The 19,722-nt window shown below is 37.3% G+C and overlaps 2 protein-coding genes across 5 annotated transcripts in view; both read right to left on the bottom strand.

Moving 5' to 3' along the window:
• LOC127411293 (protein Daple-like) overlaps nucleotides 1-14,228 on the bottom strand; it is a 106,129-nt gene extending 91,901 nt beyond the window's left edge. For both annotated transcript variants that reach the window (XM_051646766.1, XM_051646767.1), the window contains exons 1-3: nucleotides 13,897-14,228; nucleotides 12,595-12,695; nucleotides 7,725-7,833 (exon numbers count right to left, since the gene is read on the bottom strand). In XM_051646766.1, coding sequence (XP_051502726.1) covers nucleotides 7,725-7,833; nucleotides 12,595-12,695; nucleotides 13,897-13,956 — 270 coding nt within the window. In that variant the 5' untranslated portion in view covers nucleotides 13,957-14,228. The remainder of the gene's footprint in view (nucleotides 1-7,724; nucleotides 7,834-12,594; nucleotides 12,696-13,896) is intronic.
• Nucleotides 14,229-16,268: 2,040 nt separating this feature from the next.
• LOC127411290 (spectrin beta chain, erythrocytic-like) overlaps nucleotides 16,269-19,722 on the bottom strand; it is a 34,664-nt gene continuing 31,210 nt past the window's right edge. For all 3 annotated transcript variants that reach the window (XM_051646756.1, XM_051646755.1, XM_051646757.1), the window contains 3 exons: nucleotides 18,547-18,720; nucleotides 18,405-18,447; nucleotides 16,269-18,296 (listed from right to left, as the gene is read on the bottom strand). In XM_051646756.1, coding sequence (XP_051502716.1) covers nucleotides 18,108-18,296; nucleotides 18,405-18,447; nucleotides 18,547-18,720 — 406 coding nt within the window. In that variant the 3' untranslated portion in view covers nucleotides 16,269-18,107. The remainder of the gene's footprint in view (nucleotides 18,297-18,404; nucleotides 18,448-18,546; nucleotides 18,721-19,722) is intronic.

The raw sequence follows: 19,722 nt of genomic DNA, 5'->3' as shown, positions 1-19,722 counted from the left end.
CTTTACATTAAAAAAAATATATTTTTTAATAAAATTACCGTAAAACTACATGTATTGTCTTTTTAAATATAATACATTTTTGTACCGTATATTTTAAGGTAACTACACGTTTACCAATTAAACATTTTTTACAGCGTAAATATGAGCAATTGTAATAGTGATGCTTGCCTTAGCAACCACCATTAAAGGAATAGTTCACCCAAAAATTGTAATTTGCTGATAATTTACTCTCAGGCGATCCAAGAAGTATATGACCTTCTTTCTTCATCAGAACAGGATTTAAGATTTAAGTGAATGGATGCAAGTGGATGGACATTTTTGACGGCCCAAAAACCATATTTAGGCAGCAAAGTAATCCACACGAAAAAGATATCGCTAATTAAAATGTTTTTAACTTTAAATCGGCGCTTCCGCCAGCTCTCTGTAGCTGTTTGAATTTTTCGCGATTCGTTTTTCACACAAATGTAACAATTCACTTCAGAAGACATTACTTGATCTGCTGGAGTCGTGTGGATTACTTTGATACTTTTTGGACCATCAAAAATTGGTGTCCATTCACTTGCATTGGATGAAGCTAAAAACCTGGGAGACTTTCCTAAAAATCTTAAATCCTGTTCTGATGAAGAAAGAAGGTCAAATACATCTTGGTCATGTGGCCTGAGGGTGAGTAAATTATCAGCAAATGTTAATTTTGGGTGAGCAATTTCTTTAATTAATCTCTAAAATCATAAGCATCTTCCTTTATCACACTTGTTTCCTGTGTGGCTGACGCATGTACAAGCTCAAACAAATTGTGCTATTTAATCCTTTGTATCAACAACCACATTTCAGTTTATAGATCTTTTTAGAATTCTATAACATCTTTCCACTTATCCAAACATGAGCATAAAATACCAGTCTACAGCCAATTGCTTATCTCTCGAGACTTCTGGGCCCACCACCAGAATGAATGGCCATTTCTGTACACACAGACATTGGCTGAGACATTGGCAGCACAATGAGGTTTATAGCTGGGAGAGAGAAGCACTTTTCAACTGGAGAGCATGTCAATAAACTGTAGATTTCTGGGATGTGGTGATCTGCCAAGTAGATCTATCATAATGTTCTAGTGATTTCTGCACATCAGTCCAAATTTATGAAATGAGGAAGACAACAAACTGATGTGTTCTAGTTGAGAATGGTATATTGTCACTAGTATTGATACAGATTATGCAACAATATTGATATTAGACATTGACTATTGAAATTCAATAATGTGGTTGGTGTTGGTATCTGGTGTTGACACTGGTCCACAGATGGCACTTCAAAATGAGGATTTAACAATGCAGACGCACGCTATATCTAAACCGTTCTATGTGCGTGCTTGTGTGTCTGCGTGCACTGTGAAGAGCGCTCAGACCTCACAGTAATGCAGATAGCCACCTGAATGGTTAAATTCACCTCAAAATATGTTCGAAATCCCTGTCTTGGAGAGGTATTAATGTAAACATTTCTTTGACATGGCAATAAATTACAACAGGAAAGTCTGCAGGAAAGTAGTCACTTAATCCATTCGTTTGATGAAAATACTGCAATCGGATTCTTCACTGTAAATCACCCACGGAATTAAGACTGCTTGCTGTGCCAGTAGCTGGACATGTCCCACTGTTCATCGTAGCCTCAGGTAGAGACGGAAACACAGCTGCAAGAAGGGAAACTTTCCTGACTTGTGTTCAAAGCGTAACCCTTCTCCTCAGAGCTCTGAAGGTGCAGACTGCTGACGCTCAACCCCCAAGGTGAAAATAATACATTTGATTGGTCAGATTTTCTGTCACTCTGCTAATACAAATGAATTACAGAACCCTTCAGAATCTCCTATGAAGGAGGATGCAGTAAAGTAGAGCTACAGCACGATAATGAGCAGTTTTGATTGGTTGCCACAGACCGTTTACACTTCGTCAAACAGGAACAATGCAAAGATATTTTAATGAAACAATGTTACATTTATATAGCGCTTTTCTGACACTACACTCAAAACGCTTTACACAGCAAACAGGGGACTCCCTTAACAACCACCAGTGTGAAGCTTCCACCTGGATGATGCAACAGCAGCCATAGTGCACCAGTACACTCACCACACACTAGCTATTGGTGGAGAGGAGAGAGTAGAGTGATACAGCCAATTTATGGATGGGATGGGGATTATTAGAGGCCATGACTGAGAAGGGCCAATGGGGAGAATTTGGCCAGGACACCGGGGTTACACCCCAACTCTTTACGAGAAGTGCCCTGTGATTTTTAATAACCACAGAGAGTCAGGACCTCAGTTTAACGTCTCTTCTGAAAGACGGTTTATGGTCTACATTACATTTTTGTTGTTTTTGAAGTTGTATATTTATGTTTTAATGCATTTATTTTTTTAATGCACATTGTTAAATAAACGGGGGAAAGAACATTTCATAATTTGTATAACGTTCCCCTTCTCTGAAGGGTTTGAAGGGGCTGACTGCATGCCACTAGTAGATCTTAAACTCTGCAGTTTTTACTCAACTTATCCAGTATGACACCACATTTCTTATCAATCTGCATCAGAAGAAGAGTAATGAACAGAAGTGTGAAATACATTATGTGCTAATTTGGGTGCAGCTTTGCATTGTGGGACAGCTGCTGTGTATCATAACTTAAAAGGGCAAAGAGAAAAGATACTGGGCAGAGAGAGGAATTAGAGCAGAACGAGTGAATTAAAGAGCACCTATTATGGTTTTTCAAATATTACCTTTCATGTAGTGTGTTATATAGCTGTTTGTGAATGTAAAAAAGTCTGCAAAGTTTCAAAAATCAAAGTGCACGACAAATGGAGTTATTGACTCCCAAAAGAAAGAAACAATTCTGAACACCTGAAACGAGTCGTTAGTAATTCCAGACTTCCTGTACTAACCTACGTAATTTGGTAAAAAATAAAAAAAAACCCCACCTCTGGTCTTCATTGGCTGCTCGCGAACAGCTTTGACCCACCCTCAAACACTACACTAAGCGGTAGACCAATCACAACAGACTGGGACATCTGACCAATCAGAGCAGAGTAGGCTCTCTGAAAGGAGGAGTTTAGAATGAATCCTTTAGAACGGATCATTGAATGAGTCGTTTATGACACTGGGAAAAAAAGGTAATGCTGCAATTTAAATTATGAGAAAATTAAAGTGTTTTTTGACCCTGGATGCATGTAAATCTATTGTATGAGACCTTTAAAACAAAATTAGGCTTATTTAAAAACCATAATAGGTGCTCTGTAATAGAAGAACAAAAATGTCTAATTTGAAGCAAGAGAGATGTGTTACAAAAGAGTTTCCTTTGGCTATTGGCCAGATGTCCTTAAAACAGTGTTTCAGGGGTCTTGAGGCCTTTTTAGTTTTCATATTACAGTGACCCCCCCCCCAGCCTAGACCCCCATTTGTGAGTCTCTAGGGAAGCGATTAACGCAGGATAAAACAACACATCTGGTCCTGATCACCGGAGCGCTGACTCACATTGGATAACTAAACCTTCTCCCAACTGCATGTCCAGGGCCGCACAGGGCACTTTCTCTGGGGCACTTTACATGTGTCTTGGGGAACACAATTTTTTTGGTGCAAATTACAGTATGAGCATAACTGAGTAAAAAGCTGAATTGAAAAATTAAAACAAAAAATTTGGTGTTTGGTTTGTTTTTGCTTTAATAACAGCATGGACTCAAGCTGACATGGTTTTTAAAACCTGATGATCCATGTTATCCAGTATGATGTGATAATGTAACAGAGCATAGTGGGTGTTTCAATGAAATGCAAGAAAATCTGACTTTTTGTTTAACCCCCTCTGTGCAAATTTAAAGATCCAACAAGTAGAGTTTTTCCAAGTTTACCTAAGATATCACACTGAGGATCTTTATCCTTACAGAGGCACTCTTTGAGTCTGGTTAAAGTGTTTGGCAAGAAAGCAGTTTAGGGCACCTCTGTATGAATACAAGCCTCTCAGTTATTCATTACTAACCCCCACATGGTTGACCTGCATATAAAAAAAAAAAAATTAGAGTCTAAAAGTGCTCCACCCAAGCCGAATATGTGGATAAAGGGGCATGCCATCACTGCCAAAGTCCTGCATGAGAGAATTACTTCATAATACATAATAACATTAATCAGTCAGAGGTTACTTTAATATTATAGTTGCTTATTGGAGTGTTCATTTAGAGGAGACAGAAAAGGGAATTGCAGATACATGAATGATACTGTACATTTGCAACTGAATGACTTACATATTTACCAAGTTACTTTCATATTTACATGGATGATTCGACATATGAATGACATGGTACTACAGTGGTACATGAATAAAAAACATGGTTTTGTCATGGTACACGTCCAAAAAGCATGGTATTACCATAGCACCATGTTAAAAACAACATGGTAATACCATGGTATGGTACCTTTTTTTAGTAAAGACAGAATTAAAGTGCTTGAAAAGTGATAAAAAAAAATCCAGTTATAGAGATGAGAAACGAGCAGTGCTGGGTGGATTACTTGTGAACTGTAATCAGGTACTGATTACAAATTACATGCCAAAAAATGCAATCAGTAACGTAATCTTGTAGATTACTTTTGGATTACTTTCAACCTAATTCTGCATGGTTTAATCGTCTGAATGGTGCTTATGTCCACAAATTCAGAAAAATTAAATCGCAAATGTAAAACTATGAAGGACGTTTTCATATTTTCAAGTTGGTCTAAGCCCTCCATTAATGAATGAGAGACTCAAATATGTTTGAGTTTAACAGGCATTTCTTTTTGGACTTTCTAAAATATGGAAAGGTTCCCAGGGCACATTAACACAAATGTGGTCATGCAATTTTGCCATTTTACAAATGCTATCCACGTGTAGTAAGAGATCAGACCAGTTATATTTGTGAATCAGCGTCACAGAAACGTCTCAAAGTTATTACTACACCAAAAGTGCATTCATATACATTTGTGAAGCCGACTACAAAAGCAATTTAAGAAACTAAAAGTAACTTTACGACACTAATACAATTGAATATGAAATGAAGTGTATTTGTGCATTTTGACGTGTTTGATGGACAAAACCCTTCCAAAGACATTGCGACACATGGTTATATTACACACAGAAATAATATTCCAATAATAACTGAAAAAATACGTTTGAGTTGCTTCTTTGCTTCTTTAGATTTTACATAGAATCCTTTGCAGTTGACAGGATATTAACTTTTGGAAGGCAGAGTTTACATTGCACAGTGATGTTTTTGCCCTGTGTCTCCTTAAAAATGAAATGATCTCTGTAGATCCAGTGGTTAAATGCTGAGGTAGGTCGCTCCATCTTCACCAGACTGGCTGGTAGTGAGTATCAGTTCTGACTGCAATACACACAACCCTCCCCCTCTCTTCTGAAAACACTTGAAGACTTACCATACGTAAATCAGCAGTGTGCTGATTTAGAATGAAAAATTTAAAAGATGGAAATGTATGCCATTGCCTTGTTAATATTTAATCATGTAATCTATAAAAAAAGTAACTGTAGTCGGATTACTAGTATTTAAAATGGAATTTAATCCAATAACAAGTACTTGATTTTTGTAATCTGATTACATAATACAGATTACATGTAATTTGTTACTACCCAGCACTGGAAATGAGTAAACTAAAGATTCAATTATATTTTAAACTGCAAAGTGTGAGCAGAACTCCAGGTATTTCCCACCGTCTGACACACAATCACACTTCTTTCTCTAAGTTGGGATAGAAAGCAGTGAGTTCTGGACAGGAATGCAAAACAGATGCTCTGCCAAATGAAAAGGGGGTCAGATGTGGCAAACGCTCCCTTACATGGTGGGACGTTGCCCAGAACTGAGCAAACCAATCAAAAGATTTGAACTCCCAAAACCACCAACATTAAACAACATAAAGGCCTCCTTCAAGCAGTTGTACTCTGTGTGACCAGCAACAATATGAGCTAATTCTATGCTTTCTCTAATATAGTGTTGAGAAAGACCTTGTCCTTTGATGTCTCCCTCTTTGCTTTACCATAAATACTATCATTAAGGGCCCAGTCACTCATAAATATCCCGTCCTTCAGATGAGAAGTTAAACTGAGGTCCTGACTCTCTGTGGTCATTAAAAATCCTAGAGCACTTCTCGTAAAGAGTAGGGGTGTAACCCCAGTGTCCTGGTTAAATTCCCCCCATTGGCCTTTCTCAATTATGGCCTCCTAATAATCCCCATCCACTAATTGGCTCTATAACTCTACTCTCTCCTCTCCACCAATAGCTGGTGTGTGGTGAGCGTACTGGTGCACTATGGCTGCTGTCGCATCATCCAGGAGGATGCTGCACACTGGTGGTGGTTGAGGAGAGTCCCCTGTTCACTGTGTAAAGCACTTTGAGTGTAGTGTCAGAAAAGTGCTATATAAATGTAACGTTCATTCATTCATTCATTCATTCATTCATTCATTCAAATAGGTTCAGTCTCTCATACACCACCTTTAATTTTCTTAGGTCTTAAATTTCTAATGACCTGAAAGTACTCACCCTTACATTACCCCAGCAAACCCATTTAAAATCCTCTGTAAAAGAATGTTCACAAAACACAGCAGTATGTACTAGGGATGGATCAAGAGGATAGTCGACTAGTCATCTAACAACCAACTAGTCGGTAAGTGAGATTGACTTGTGAGTTTATTTATCCAATGTTTTTAGCGTGCCAACAGCATACTGTCCTTTGACATGCTAACAGTAGGCTAATTGTTTGAATGTCAAACACGCTAAAACCCATTCTGAGAAGTTGCATGTCTAAAATCATCTGTAAAGCATCACCACTAAAGCTATCAAAACACAGCTTTTGTAACAAATCTGCCACCTTGAACAACAAATTTCAAGACATTTTCTGTCAGAATTCAAAATGCCTGCTGTGAACCATATTCCTGTTTTTATGCATTTTTGTGAGGACTTTGATAGTTCTGCACAATAAAACATTACATTTAGTATATTTATATGTTGAATATCTGTTCCCCTATTGTATATCTGCTACATTGTGCTTAGCATTCACAAAGGGGAAAGGGTGTTCATATAAACTGCAACTTCCAGCAACATTAGCAACAGCGACTATCGGTGATGCATCATATTTGAGTTAAAAAACTGCAAATGAGCCGGCCCAGACGCAGATGCAGATTCTGTGCAATGCAGTGATCACCAGTTGGAGTACAGTAATTCACCACCTGATATTGTCAGAGCAATCGATCACAAATACCTACTTGCAACCAACAGTGCAGAGACTCGCCGACCTCCAGCGATATGATTGCTGTTTGTGTCAACACCACTTGAAAAACATGTCTGATCTGCCAGATAGGACCCTAAACCAGCCAAATTATATACAGCCTCCTAAAAACTGACTTGTCATTCCAACAATCCAATGACTAGTCGATAGTTTGCTTAACATGACTAAAACTCTTCTCAGAGGATAATACAATAAGGCTCCCAGTCATCCACAACCGCATCCACATCTGCGGACAGGTTTAATCCCCCATGATACTGGAAAAACCACCTTGTGTCTGCAGAGACCAGCTGCTGTCTGGCGTATAATGCAAACTCTCACACAAACACTTTGTCGTTTCAACCCTTGTGCTGAGCTCTGAACTTGCTTGTTACTGATAGTGATCAGAAAGTGCATTGCTGCTAAAACAGGATATGGAGGAAAAGCTCTTACCTGATAGTAGTTTTTGATCTGTCGAATGACAGTGTTAAGGTTCTGTATTCTCAGGTTGACATCGTTGTTCACATGTTTGTTCACTCGCTGATTCATGGGGCTTGGGTCTCTGTGGACCAAGAACATGTACATTTCAAAGTCTTGACACAAGTGGCCTTATGTTCAGATATTGTGTATGTAAATGGAAATTTGAAATGACATGTAAAGCAATGACACCAATGTGACATGCTATACTTAATCTGAAACCAATTTAAAAATATTTTCTGTTTCATAGTTCTTTAGTGGTTATTATACATACAGTTTTATGACCTCATATTAATTGAAATACTACAAGGAATATTTGATCCTATTATTTTGTGTGTGTGTGTGTGTGTGTGTGTGTGTGTGTGTGTGTGTGTAACTAGCGTCAACAAATGAAACTGCAAAAATAATGATTCTTTTCAAAATGATTTCTTGTACATGCTCCCGGTCTGCCACTGGTTACACACAGATAGTCCCGCCCCAATCTCACGCAATTGGTTGAGTCAATGTTACTATGTTGGGAAAACAGTGCAATGTTTTAAAAGTGCCACAGATCCACAGTGTTTACACTTTTTAGGGAAATCAACCAACGGATGGGTTAATACATTTGTTTCTGAATATGATGCTGGGTTAGCAGAAAGTATTTAAAGATTACACATGAAAAATTACATATTTCAAATTTAAGTGAACTACAAAACTTTAACAACTGTATAAAGTGATGATAAAAGAAATGGTGACCACACCAACACCTTAGTCAGAGGATGTAAAATATACACGAATTAAATTTTAACCAAAAAAACTAAACAAAAAACTTTTATAAAGGAAAAGGTTGTGTATTCCTTTAAAGGCCTAGCATGATGCACAACATGCACAATATTTTGCATGAGAGCCCTAACAGACAGACAAATCTTTGTTCTAAATAAAAGACACTATTTACTTCATTGCAAATTTTATAAAGTTTTCTGACGTAAAAAGCAATTAGTCCTTCGTATAACTGGCCTGGACCATTGGAGTTGAGTGACACTCAGTGGAGAGTCCTCGTCTTGGCACACACAGTGTGAAGGTCCTTCATAGACTGTGTTTGTCCGATCCTCATTTACATTTGTTTTGTGAGAATTACATGCAAATTCTGCCAGCTTGGCCCACAAACCAGCTTGCAAGTGAAAGAACCTTAAAAGATCAGGGTCAGTCTTTTTTTTCCTGCTGTCTGCTTCAGCTGCTTTCTATTGCCCTGAAGCCAAGTACACTGCTTTGAGTCTCACTTTCTGTGCCTGTTTTACAACCATAAATATTGCAACTGGCAGCGTGGTTTGAAAAACAATGATTGTTTGGTAAAAGTCAAGGGAAGATGGATAAAGTGCACGCAGAGGACATCTGCCAGATGGGAACATGTCAGCATTTGAGCTCACTTGCTAACGGCAATGGTCTTTACTGCATACCTGCGGCACGGAAACACACTGGTAAGGAAGGGTATCAAGTTTAACACTGCTGGTATAAGGGTATGGGCACATTATGCATGAATGTGGGTGAAGAGAAAGGAAAAGCTGTGTGTACATAGCCCTCAGCATTCCACATCTCCACTCATTTGTAATGCCTCAGTGGAAATGCACTGGACACCTGTAGAAGTGTATGGGTCCTCAAACTACCAGACCTACACACCAGACAATATACCAATATTCTACATCCATGGCATTATAACCTCTATGCTAATATATATGCACACTGGCACACACTGAAACACTCTCCATTTGTTAGACTAAAATTTTTGTACCAGATTCAGAAAGGTCACTTAAAGGGATAGTTCCCCAAATATTAGGACTGGGTAAAAACATAGATTTTCAGATGCATCGTGATCTTCATTTGAATTATATCGATTCTTAAATCCAAAGATCTATCTTTTACTCTATGCGTAACCCTCTAATACAATTAGGAAATCACTCGCAACCAAAATGTCTATAACCACTGGCTGGTAAATGTTCAGTTTTCAGTGTGTCCAAAGACGAGATCCACGCAATCCATTTGTCATTGAATAAGGTCTCTTCTAATATCCTTTCTGTTCTCCACAGTCAATTGTTGATCAAAAACAACAGGGGGCCTGGGTAGCTCAGTGGTAAAATACGCTGGCTACCACTCCTGGAGTTCGCTAGCTTGCTAGTTCAAATCCCAGGGCATGCTGAGTGACTTCAGCCAGGTCTCCTAAGCAACCAAATTGGCCCGGTTGCTAGGGAGGGTAGAGTCACATGGGGTAACCTCCTCGTGTTCGCTATAATGTGGTCTGTTCTTGGAGGGGTGCGTGGTGAGTTGAGCATGGTTGCCACGGTGGATGATGTGAAGCCTCCACACGCACTATGTCTCCGTGGCAATGTGCTCAACAAGCTGCGTGATAAGTTGACAGTCTCAAACGCAGAGGCAATTGGGATTCGTCCTCCGCCACATGGACTGAGGCGAATCACTACATGACCACAAGGACTTAAAAGCACATTGGGAATTGTGCATTCCAAATAAAAAAAAAATTAAAAAAAGGAACTCTAATCACACATAGCTCTCGTCAATGTGCACTTATTTACAGACGCTCTTTACAGAACAGATGGTTTTCTTAAGGAGCACCAGTTTTGAGCACGTGTTCAACAAATAAATATAAATACTTGTAAATATGCATGTAAACATTAAACATGTAGCCTAACAAAACATATGTGCAATATAATATCATTTTTATTGATGGAATCCATAGATTTGTTCATTTTAAAAGCTAAAATGTGAACAAAATAATGAAAAACTTATTAAATATAATTAGTTAAATGTATATTTTCATAATGTACCTTGTTAGAAGTTCCCCTGTATAATTAACAGCATTCGCTGGGGGAGAATTTCTTTCATATGTATGCAAAATGGACATTACAACTGAAATATACTCATATCGAATCGGATTTGAAATTGGAATCGAATCGGGAAATCTGTGTTAATACCCAGCCCTACCAAATTTTCTGTTATAATCTACTCATCACATATTCACAGACCACATCTCAAAGACAGCACGATCATGTAGATTTATACTCTACAATATCAGGAAGATAAGACCCTTCCTCTCTGAACATGCCACACAACTGCTTGTCCAGTCACTTGTCATAACTAGACTGGACTACTGTAACGCTCTCATTGCAGGCCTCCCTGCATGTGAAACTAAACCCTTGCAAATGATTCAGAATGCAGCAGCACGTCTGGTCTTTAATGAACTAAAGAGCGCACATGTTACACCACTTCTTGTCTTTCTTCACTGGCTGCACGTATCAAATTCAAGGCTCTGATGCTGGCACACAGAACAGTCACTGGGTCTGCTCCAGCATACCTAAAATAATTTCTGCAGAGCTATGCGCCCACCAGAAGCCTGCGTTTGGCTAAGGAACGTCGCCTTGTTGTACCAACACAAAGAGGCACCAAAGCACTTTCCCGGACTTTCGGCTTCATCATACCACGTTGGTGGAATGACCTTCCCAACTCCATCCGTGAAGCTGGCTCACTTTCTGTCTTCAAAAAATGACTAAAAACACATCTTTTCCATGAGCACTTAACCACTCACTATAAAAAAAAAATAAAAAAAAACTTATTGCAATTTAATCTGTTTTGAATACTATTCTGATGCTAGTGAAACTTGTAATACAGCACTTTTCGTACCACTGTCTCCTTAAGATGATTCGCTTATAATGTATTCCTCTTTTGTAAGTCATTTTGGATAAAAGCGTCTGCCAAATGAATAAATGTAAATGTAAATATTCAGTGAATAGTAAGTGACATGATATGGTGAGAACTTGACAGCAGGTGACAATAATCTATAAAAGGAACACAACAGAATGTCTGAGGACAGCTTATACATGTGTTTTCTTCCCATTAGAACCAGAACCCCGCCCCCTGCCCAAATATGTCTTTTGTCTCTGAAGAGGGCTAGTGTTTAAGCCCCTGATTTATAGAGAGAGGGCAGTGAGGCAGCTTCAGTAAAAGTAGGTTAAAGGACAAGGCTGAGGTGGAGGGTATGAGAACTCAGAGGAGTTACAAATAAAACAGCAGTTCTTTACAGCTCAAGTTTGCTGCCCAAACTCTAGGTGTCAAAAGATCAAGACGTGCAATGAGTTGCTTTGCGTGATGCAAATACAATTAGAGATTTCCTTGTTCATAACTAATGCACATATGAGAGGGCTCCTGAGTCACTTGTTTAGCTGTTTTTACATAGACCATGTCTGAGGTTACAACTAGAGCTAACCGAAACTTCCGTGGCCTAACATTCGATTGAAAGCGGCAAAATGTTTACCTTAAAGGGATAGTGATGATAGAACTTATTCATCCTTCAGCTGTTCCAAACCCATTAGACATTCTTTCAATCGTGGAACACAAAAGGAGATGTAAGGTAGACTGACAGCCTCAGTCACCATTCATTTTCATTTTCATTGAATGAAAAAAAAAAAAAAGATGCAATGAAAGTAAACTGTAACTGAGACTATGTAACATGCAGCCAAATATAGCCTTTTGTGTTCTACAGAAGAAAGTCACAGGGGTTTAGATGACAGAATTTTCATTTTTGGCTGAACATTCCCAAGTATTTTTGCATGACCCTAAAACTCTGGGCAAAGAACACCCCACATACCCTTTATTAACGCACTAATTATACAAATGAGGAACAAAACTGTTGGAGAGTGAAGATTCGGATGGAGTGTCTGTACAGTTGGACGGCAGGCAGGAAAGGATAGGATGTGGTTTCTAATGAAAAAAACACACCGCACAACAGCTGCTAGATTAAAGCATGCACACACACACACACACTTACACGCATATATACAACATTTCTGCCATCACTCACATGTGTGTCATGATCTTATGGAGGAAGACACCATCCACTAAGTCCATGAACATAGAGAGCTTGTCTTCTGAACCAGACCCAAGTGGTCCAAATGTCTTGACCTGTTAAAAAAAAAAAATAAAAGAAAGTATGGTAAGATCAAGACAGGATACAAGCACAGCTGCACTACAAATCAGCCATGCCTTCTGTTTTAGAACTGAACTGCAGTGTATTTTTTACAATGCATTTCACAAAGTGAAACTTGTGTGAAGCTCTGTGTATATCAAATTGCGAAAGCTTTTGTAAAAGTAAAATATATATATATATATATATATATATATATATATATATATATATATATATATATATACATACCTATTTAATTTCAAACTAAATATACGTTTATATGTGTGTGTTTGTTTGACTGTTATATCAGGAAGTAGCACAGAGATCTGAATTATGTCAACATGGGAATGTTGATGATTTTCTAATGTGTGTTATGATGGTGACAAATTAGTTGGAAACACAGTGACAGAGAAAGCAAAGCCAAACAAGACATGGGTGTCAGGGTAAAGGGATCATAGGAAGTTTAGCATGTTTCACCAAACCCGGTCAAGTGACACTAAACTCTGCATGTAGTGTGCAGTGAGGGCCAAAGAACTGCCTACACTTTTCTGCAATGTGTTATTAGTGTGTTTGATACAAGGAAAAACATCACTGTAACACCAGCTGTTATTTATGCATATTAGATGTTATAGAATATAATTAGATGAATTTATATTTAGATAATCTAAATATAATAATAATAACAATAATATAAACAATAATGATAATATAAATATATTTTAAATATATTTAAATAATACATTTATGAATAAATAATATAAATAACATTTAATGTAATTCAATAATATTTAAATATATTTTATTTATAAAGGTAATATAAGATATTTCATTATATCTCTATAATATTTACATTATTTAGAATTATTAAAAAACTAAATCACATCCACACCTACATGGATTCAAATAAACATAATGAATAAAAGCATAACATAAATAAAAAAATAAAAAAAAAACATCAAAATGTCTACTTAAAAAATATGCTCATTAAATGTTTAATCAAACGTTGCAATGAACTTTCAGCATATTTCGAAACTGACATTTAGCCTACAAGTTTGTTAAATAGAGATCACACTATAATATAATGATAAATGGTGATTCTTCAACTATGATACAAACACAACACATTATCAATACTCACTGCTGATGAAACCACCCCAAACTCCACACAGCAGGTGCCATCATGCCTTTATGACTTACCCAAACCACAAGCGGCGAATCCATGAAGTTAGACATCAGTTCCGATACTGTAATATCCATTTTGATAAAGAAGAGACGAGTGCGTCTGAATATATTAAGGCTTTATGTACTCCACATTACTGTCCGCCGCAGAACAATGCAAGACGAAACAACTCCATTCTTTGAAATATAAAGGAAATCCGTTGAGATAAGAGTTGAAAAAACTTAAAAACAAGTTCCACTCCAAAAAGACATATGTTATGGATACATAGGGATATTAAAAAAAACCACTTAAAGCGCTACAGTCTATGCAGACTTGCGCTATTAAAGTTCAACTTCTCTACACACACTCCCAGCGCTTGCTACTTTGTCGCCTCGTATTCAACCTGTACCAGCATCAGAGCACGAGAGAATGACATCTCTACCAGCCAATCAGCTGCGCGTCTACACCGAGGGGTGGGCAGGAAACCGACCAATAGCAGACTCCTAGGTGCCGGGTTTCATTACAAATGACGTAACCAACAGACAAGTTGTTGTCGGGACAATCTGCAGCTCGATGGCGCCCTCAGCTGAGCATGTTGAAAAGCGTTGGTGTCGTGTGCTGTCGGAATACTTCCCACTTAAGTGATTTCGTAACGGAAAAACGGACTTGGTGTGAACGGGTCTTTGGAGGAACATTTCGTCGACGATGTTACTTTGTTGAAGATGAGCATACCTTGGATATAAAGTATATAAAGTTAAAGTGTATGAAGTTAGCATGAAATCTATATGAGCTAACACACCCCTTGAATGTTTTTATGACTAAACATTTTGTCAAAAGTGAGTTATAATGACCGAAATCGAGTAGACTTATCTGTCCCGTACGGATGACCTCGGCTCATGCTCGTACTGACCTTATTCATGCTAACGCCATCTTTGATTTTTAACGGGAATGACAACGAGGCTGTGAGGGACAGACTTACTGGCTCTTCAATGTACTGTACGGCAGTTTAAAGTGTTTTTGGATCTTTCCGGACAAAACATTGATAAAATATCTAAGAACATTCAGTATATAAAGAACTCCAGATAACATGAGTTGTGGGAAATCAGATGTGATCTAGGAGCTTTATAAAGCTTTATACCGTTCGTGCCATTGAAGAGACAGTAAGTCTATCCCTCACAGCCTCATTTTCATTCCCATTAAAAATCAAAGATGAATAAGGTCTTATTCAGAGAAAATGTGCAAAATCCACACTGTAACCATAAAAATTGTTTTATTTATTTTTGACATAGTTACTGCGTTTTGCCTTTGTACTGGATGAGGTTTACAGGACTTATTGAGAATAAAATTTGGAGATTAAATTAAAATTAATCTTCATGTATTTGGCCAAGCAAGTGGTGCACCACTTTATTACAAGATTTCCCAGCATCATCACCTTGGGCCTAGTGATGAAGCTCCACATCTGGGCTCAGTGGATCCTGTGGTGCAGCTCTGCCTCTGGGCTCAGTGGGCCCATAGTACAGCTGCGCCTCCAGGCTCAGTGGGCTGCTTGGTGGAGCTCCACAGAATTAAATGATTCTATGGAATGTTCTGTCATCATAGACACATGTCTGTGGAAAAAAACATTTGAAATCTTTAAGTTATTAAAAAACTCAACTTTTAACCTGTTTACTCAAGGTTTGTCTTCTCCAAGAACTGTACCATTTACCTAATTAAATTTCCCATCCCCAGATTTTCAGCTCTAGAGACAAAATTATAATTGTTTGAGTGTAGTATGTTATGACTCCCCCAAAGTCCATGTAAGAATGCTTTATAATATATTAGCTTGTTATGACCCCCCCAAAATCCATGTATGAATGCTTTATAATATATTATACATATAAATGTATAACTAATAAATATAATATCATTTTTAAATTATGATTTTTATATTATTATAATATTATATGAAATTAATAATATAATATAAATATAAAGTAAATTGTTTAAGCATTTTAAAATATTTAGTCCATGAACTTCATGAACTTATCTCACAGGCACACTATCCATACTACTCTTACTACTTCTGCCATGTCTGTCTATGGGAGATATAGTAAGAGTAATATGGTAGTAGGCAATACACTCATGTTCTTACTACATTCTCACACTAAGTCAGCAATGCCTTCTTTAGGATTAGAGAGGTATTATTTTTATTATTATTTAATAATAATGAGTAGAAAACTTTTCACAAATATTTTGTCTTCATCATATTATTGCTGTTTTGTACTCACTTTATGTAAATGAGCCAGTTTTAGATTTATACACTAATTAGTAAAACAAAATAACTTTTTTGAATCAGTTTTTAATAGGAAGTAATGTGAGTCACCCATGCACAATTCAGTAAAGCTGCAAGTCGTTAAACAGACAAGGGGCAAACGTTACTGCAAACAGAGTTTATTTACTTTCAAACTCTGAAAATGATTCATACATTGCCTTCAAAGTAGTATATGTGATTTTGCATTGAACATACAGGTATAAAAGGTGAAAAGAAATGGAGAATGGAGAAATAGAATGAACTCCCTTTCAACTTATAACTTAGACTGCAGTGCGTTTAAAGCGGCAGAACTAAGAGGGATCCGCAGGTCCAGATTATACGCATAGTGGACAACAAAAAAACCCATGACCTTAATAAAGCACCACATTGACCCTCATAACACATGACTCTGTAAACTTATTCTTTGTCACAGCCATCTTCAAAAATTCAACAATGAGATGAAATTTAAGTAATTATTTGGCCACTTTTTTAAAATATGTTAAAACTATTGGCAGCAACAGTATGGACTTATATTTTAACGTGAATATATAATACTGAGGGAAACTAAGACTTTGGTAAGAGGGCATTTAAATTCAAGACAGTTCAGATTAAATAATATACCAACAATAACTGATTGTTTTGTTACAACCTTTCAGAAACTTGTGTGACATGTATTTATAAATAACATTTATAATGAATGATTTCTTATTGCAATGTCTGGACTTGTCTGATCAGAGCATAAATGTATGCAGGGAGTTTATTGTGCAATGTAGAATTTCTTGAAAACTTCCTTTTCCCCTTCCATTACTTCCTGTCACCTAACATTTATATCTGCATGACACACTATTTCCATGCGCTCAAATATTCAATAGTTATGTTGGCTACCATACTTTGTATTGACCAAGCTGTATCTTTTGCGGTAAGGAATTATTTTTATGATGTTTCTAAAGGGTTTCCTGTCAGTAAAAGTGTATTCATGATCTGATTTAGGCCTGAAATAGCCATACTGGGATACCTGAGTTATGAGAGGGTACAAATCTGTATTCTAATCATATAGCACCATATTAAATTAACATATCCATTCATGCTTTGAAAAAAATTATATTCAAAATATATGAGGTTTTGGGGAAAAAATGATTTACTGCTCTTATCTCATTTTTATCTTTCCTTTATAATAGTAATATTAAAATATTACTATAATAGCGTTCATATTTTCTCATATTAATATAATATCACTATATTATTCGTATTAATATTTCAGTTGTATTAATATTTCATAATGGAAATCGCTTTTACAACACTATGGACAGTCTAAAAGCACACTGAAAACTGTGCTTATTGCATAAAGTGTATATTAACGGCATAGTATACAGTGTCAAACACCCTTATTCGCAAAACCTCCTGCTGACTAAACACCTTTTACAAAAAGAAACACCTCTCCAATTTTCAACACTTTGGAAATTCTATAAGTTCCAATGCAAAGAGCACAGTATTACATTTGCAACCATTTTAAAGGAAATAGGCAGATTAACAAAACTATGCATATTTTATGGTCAAACTACCAAAGCATGCTTAGAAGAAGCTAAACACATTGAAAAACAAAGAAAAAAAAAAGAAACCCTTTCTGTTCTTACAGATACTTTTTGGTTAAATTTGAGAAGATTCCTGTGCTTTTATTTGTATGCAAAGTGAATTTGGTTTTGAGTCTAGTATAAGAAAAAGTACAACAAAACATAAATAGCAATACATGTGGACTTCAGCAACACTTCATTAGCTTAGATACAGGCAGCAGTGTAATCTACATTTCATATAGCTCAATCCTTACAAATTACTATAATGTAAAGGGAAAAAATCAATGGTGTTATAAATCTGTTCCTTTTGTGATAGTTTCACCTGCTTCACATTCTGTTCAGGGTTACTTCACCCTGTTTTGGTTTCCTGGATGGTTTTGGGCTCTTTTTATTTCTTCTTAGTGAACAAACTAAACCTCTTCTCCTTGTCCTTCTTGGTAGAGGGGATTTCTAGAGTAGTGGAAGTAGAAGGTGGGGGTAGGCTTTGTGCCTTCATTCCTGATGGCCCTGCAACTGGTTCCTCCGTCACCGGTTGTGCTGCCTGCTCTATAGCCTCAGTCCAGTTCTGAAGCTCCTCCTGTGGAGACGGAACAATCATTAGGTGATGTTTTCATCACCATTCACCATTTTGAAAGTTTACATGAACTAATTGGGAACTAGCTGAAAAAAGCAGTCAACAACATACCTCATCTTTACACTGGAACAGATACTCACTTCCATCTCCAAGTCTGAGAGTAAAAAAGGAAATAGAACAAGGATCAGCGTGAGCAAAAGGTCACATTTTCATATTAGCTAATTTAATTGAAATTGAAGGCCAAGACCCTTACCTAAGCTTGAACACCTGCTTCTTTTTCTTATAGTTGGTCAACACCTCGCATGAAGCATTGGTGAGGGTCAAGGGTTCCTCGTCATGGTAAGTGACACTATGGCTATAGCTCTTGGCATCTTTGTAGGCAGAGAGCTGTCCGGGTTTGAGCACACAGTAAAGGTTGTTCCAGGACCTGGGACGAGACATGAGCGGATGAACATTTTTAAGTTCAATAAAATTATGGCTAGTTATTTTTTTTGTGATTGAAAATGTGGCTTTAAGCAATATACTCAATCAACAAAAAGTGTTTGTGATATACACTCACCGACCACTTTATTAGGTACACCTGTACACCTACTTATTCATGTGATTGTCTAATCAGCCAATCATGTAGCAGCAGTGTCATGCATAAAATCATGAAGACACAGGTCAGGAGCTTCAATTAATGCTCAGATCAACCATCAGAATGGGGAAAAAATTTATCTCAGTGATTTCGACCATGGCGTGATTGTTTGTACCAGACGGGCTGGTTTGAATATTTCTGTAACTACTGATCTCCTGGGATTTTCACACACAACAGTCTCTAGAGTTTACTCAGAATGGTGCCAAAAACAAAAAACATCCATTGAGTGGCAGTTTTGTGGACAGAAACACCTTGTTGATGAGAGAGGTCAACAGAGAATGGCCAGACTGTTTAGAGCTGACAGAAAGGCTACAGTAACTCAGAAAACCACTCTGTATAATTGTAGTGAGCAGAATAGCATCTCAGACCTTGAGATGAATGGCTACAACAGCAGAAGACCACGTCGGGTTCCACTTCTGTCAGCCAAGAACAGAAAGCTGTATGATTTTATGCATTATACTGCTGCCACACGATTGGCTGATTAGATAATCACATGAATATGTAGGTGTACAGGTGTACCTAACAAAGTGGTCGGTGAGTGTATATTTAAGCTTTATAAACATGAAGTGTGTAATTTCTGTGCCACTTGCATCACCAAATGGAATTGTAACAATAATGACAGTTTACAAACACTTTTTAAGTTTCCCGAACACTTCCCTCATCTGCTATTAGTCGGACAAACAGATAGTCCTGCCCCCAATACAAACCATTGGTTGAGCCAATGTTGCTATGTTGTGATGACTGGGATACTCAAACAAACTGACCAGAGCAAAATGTTCAGGGGAATCAACC

The sequence above is a fragment of the Myxocyprinus asiaticus genome, chromosome 20, assembly GCF_019703515.2.
Source record: "Myxocyprinus asiaticus isolate MX2 ecotype Aquarium Trade chromosome 20, UBuf_Myxa_2, whole genome shotgun sequence".
NCBI classification, from domain to species: domain Eukaryota; kingdom Metazoa; phylum Chordata; class Actinopteri; order Cypriniformes; family Catostomidae; genus Myxocyprinus; species Myxocyprinus asiaticus.
The sequence above is the reverse complement of the archived record's forward strand: the minus strand, read 5'-3'. Positions and strand labels throughout refer to the sequence as shown.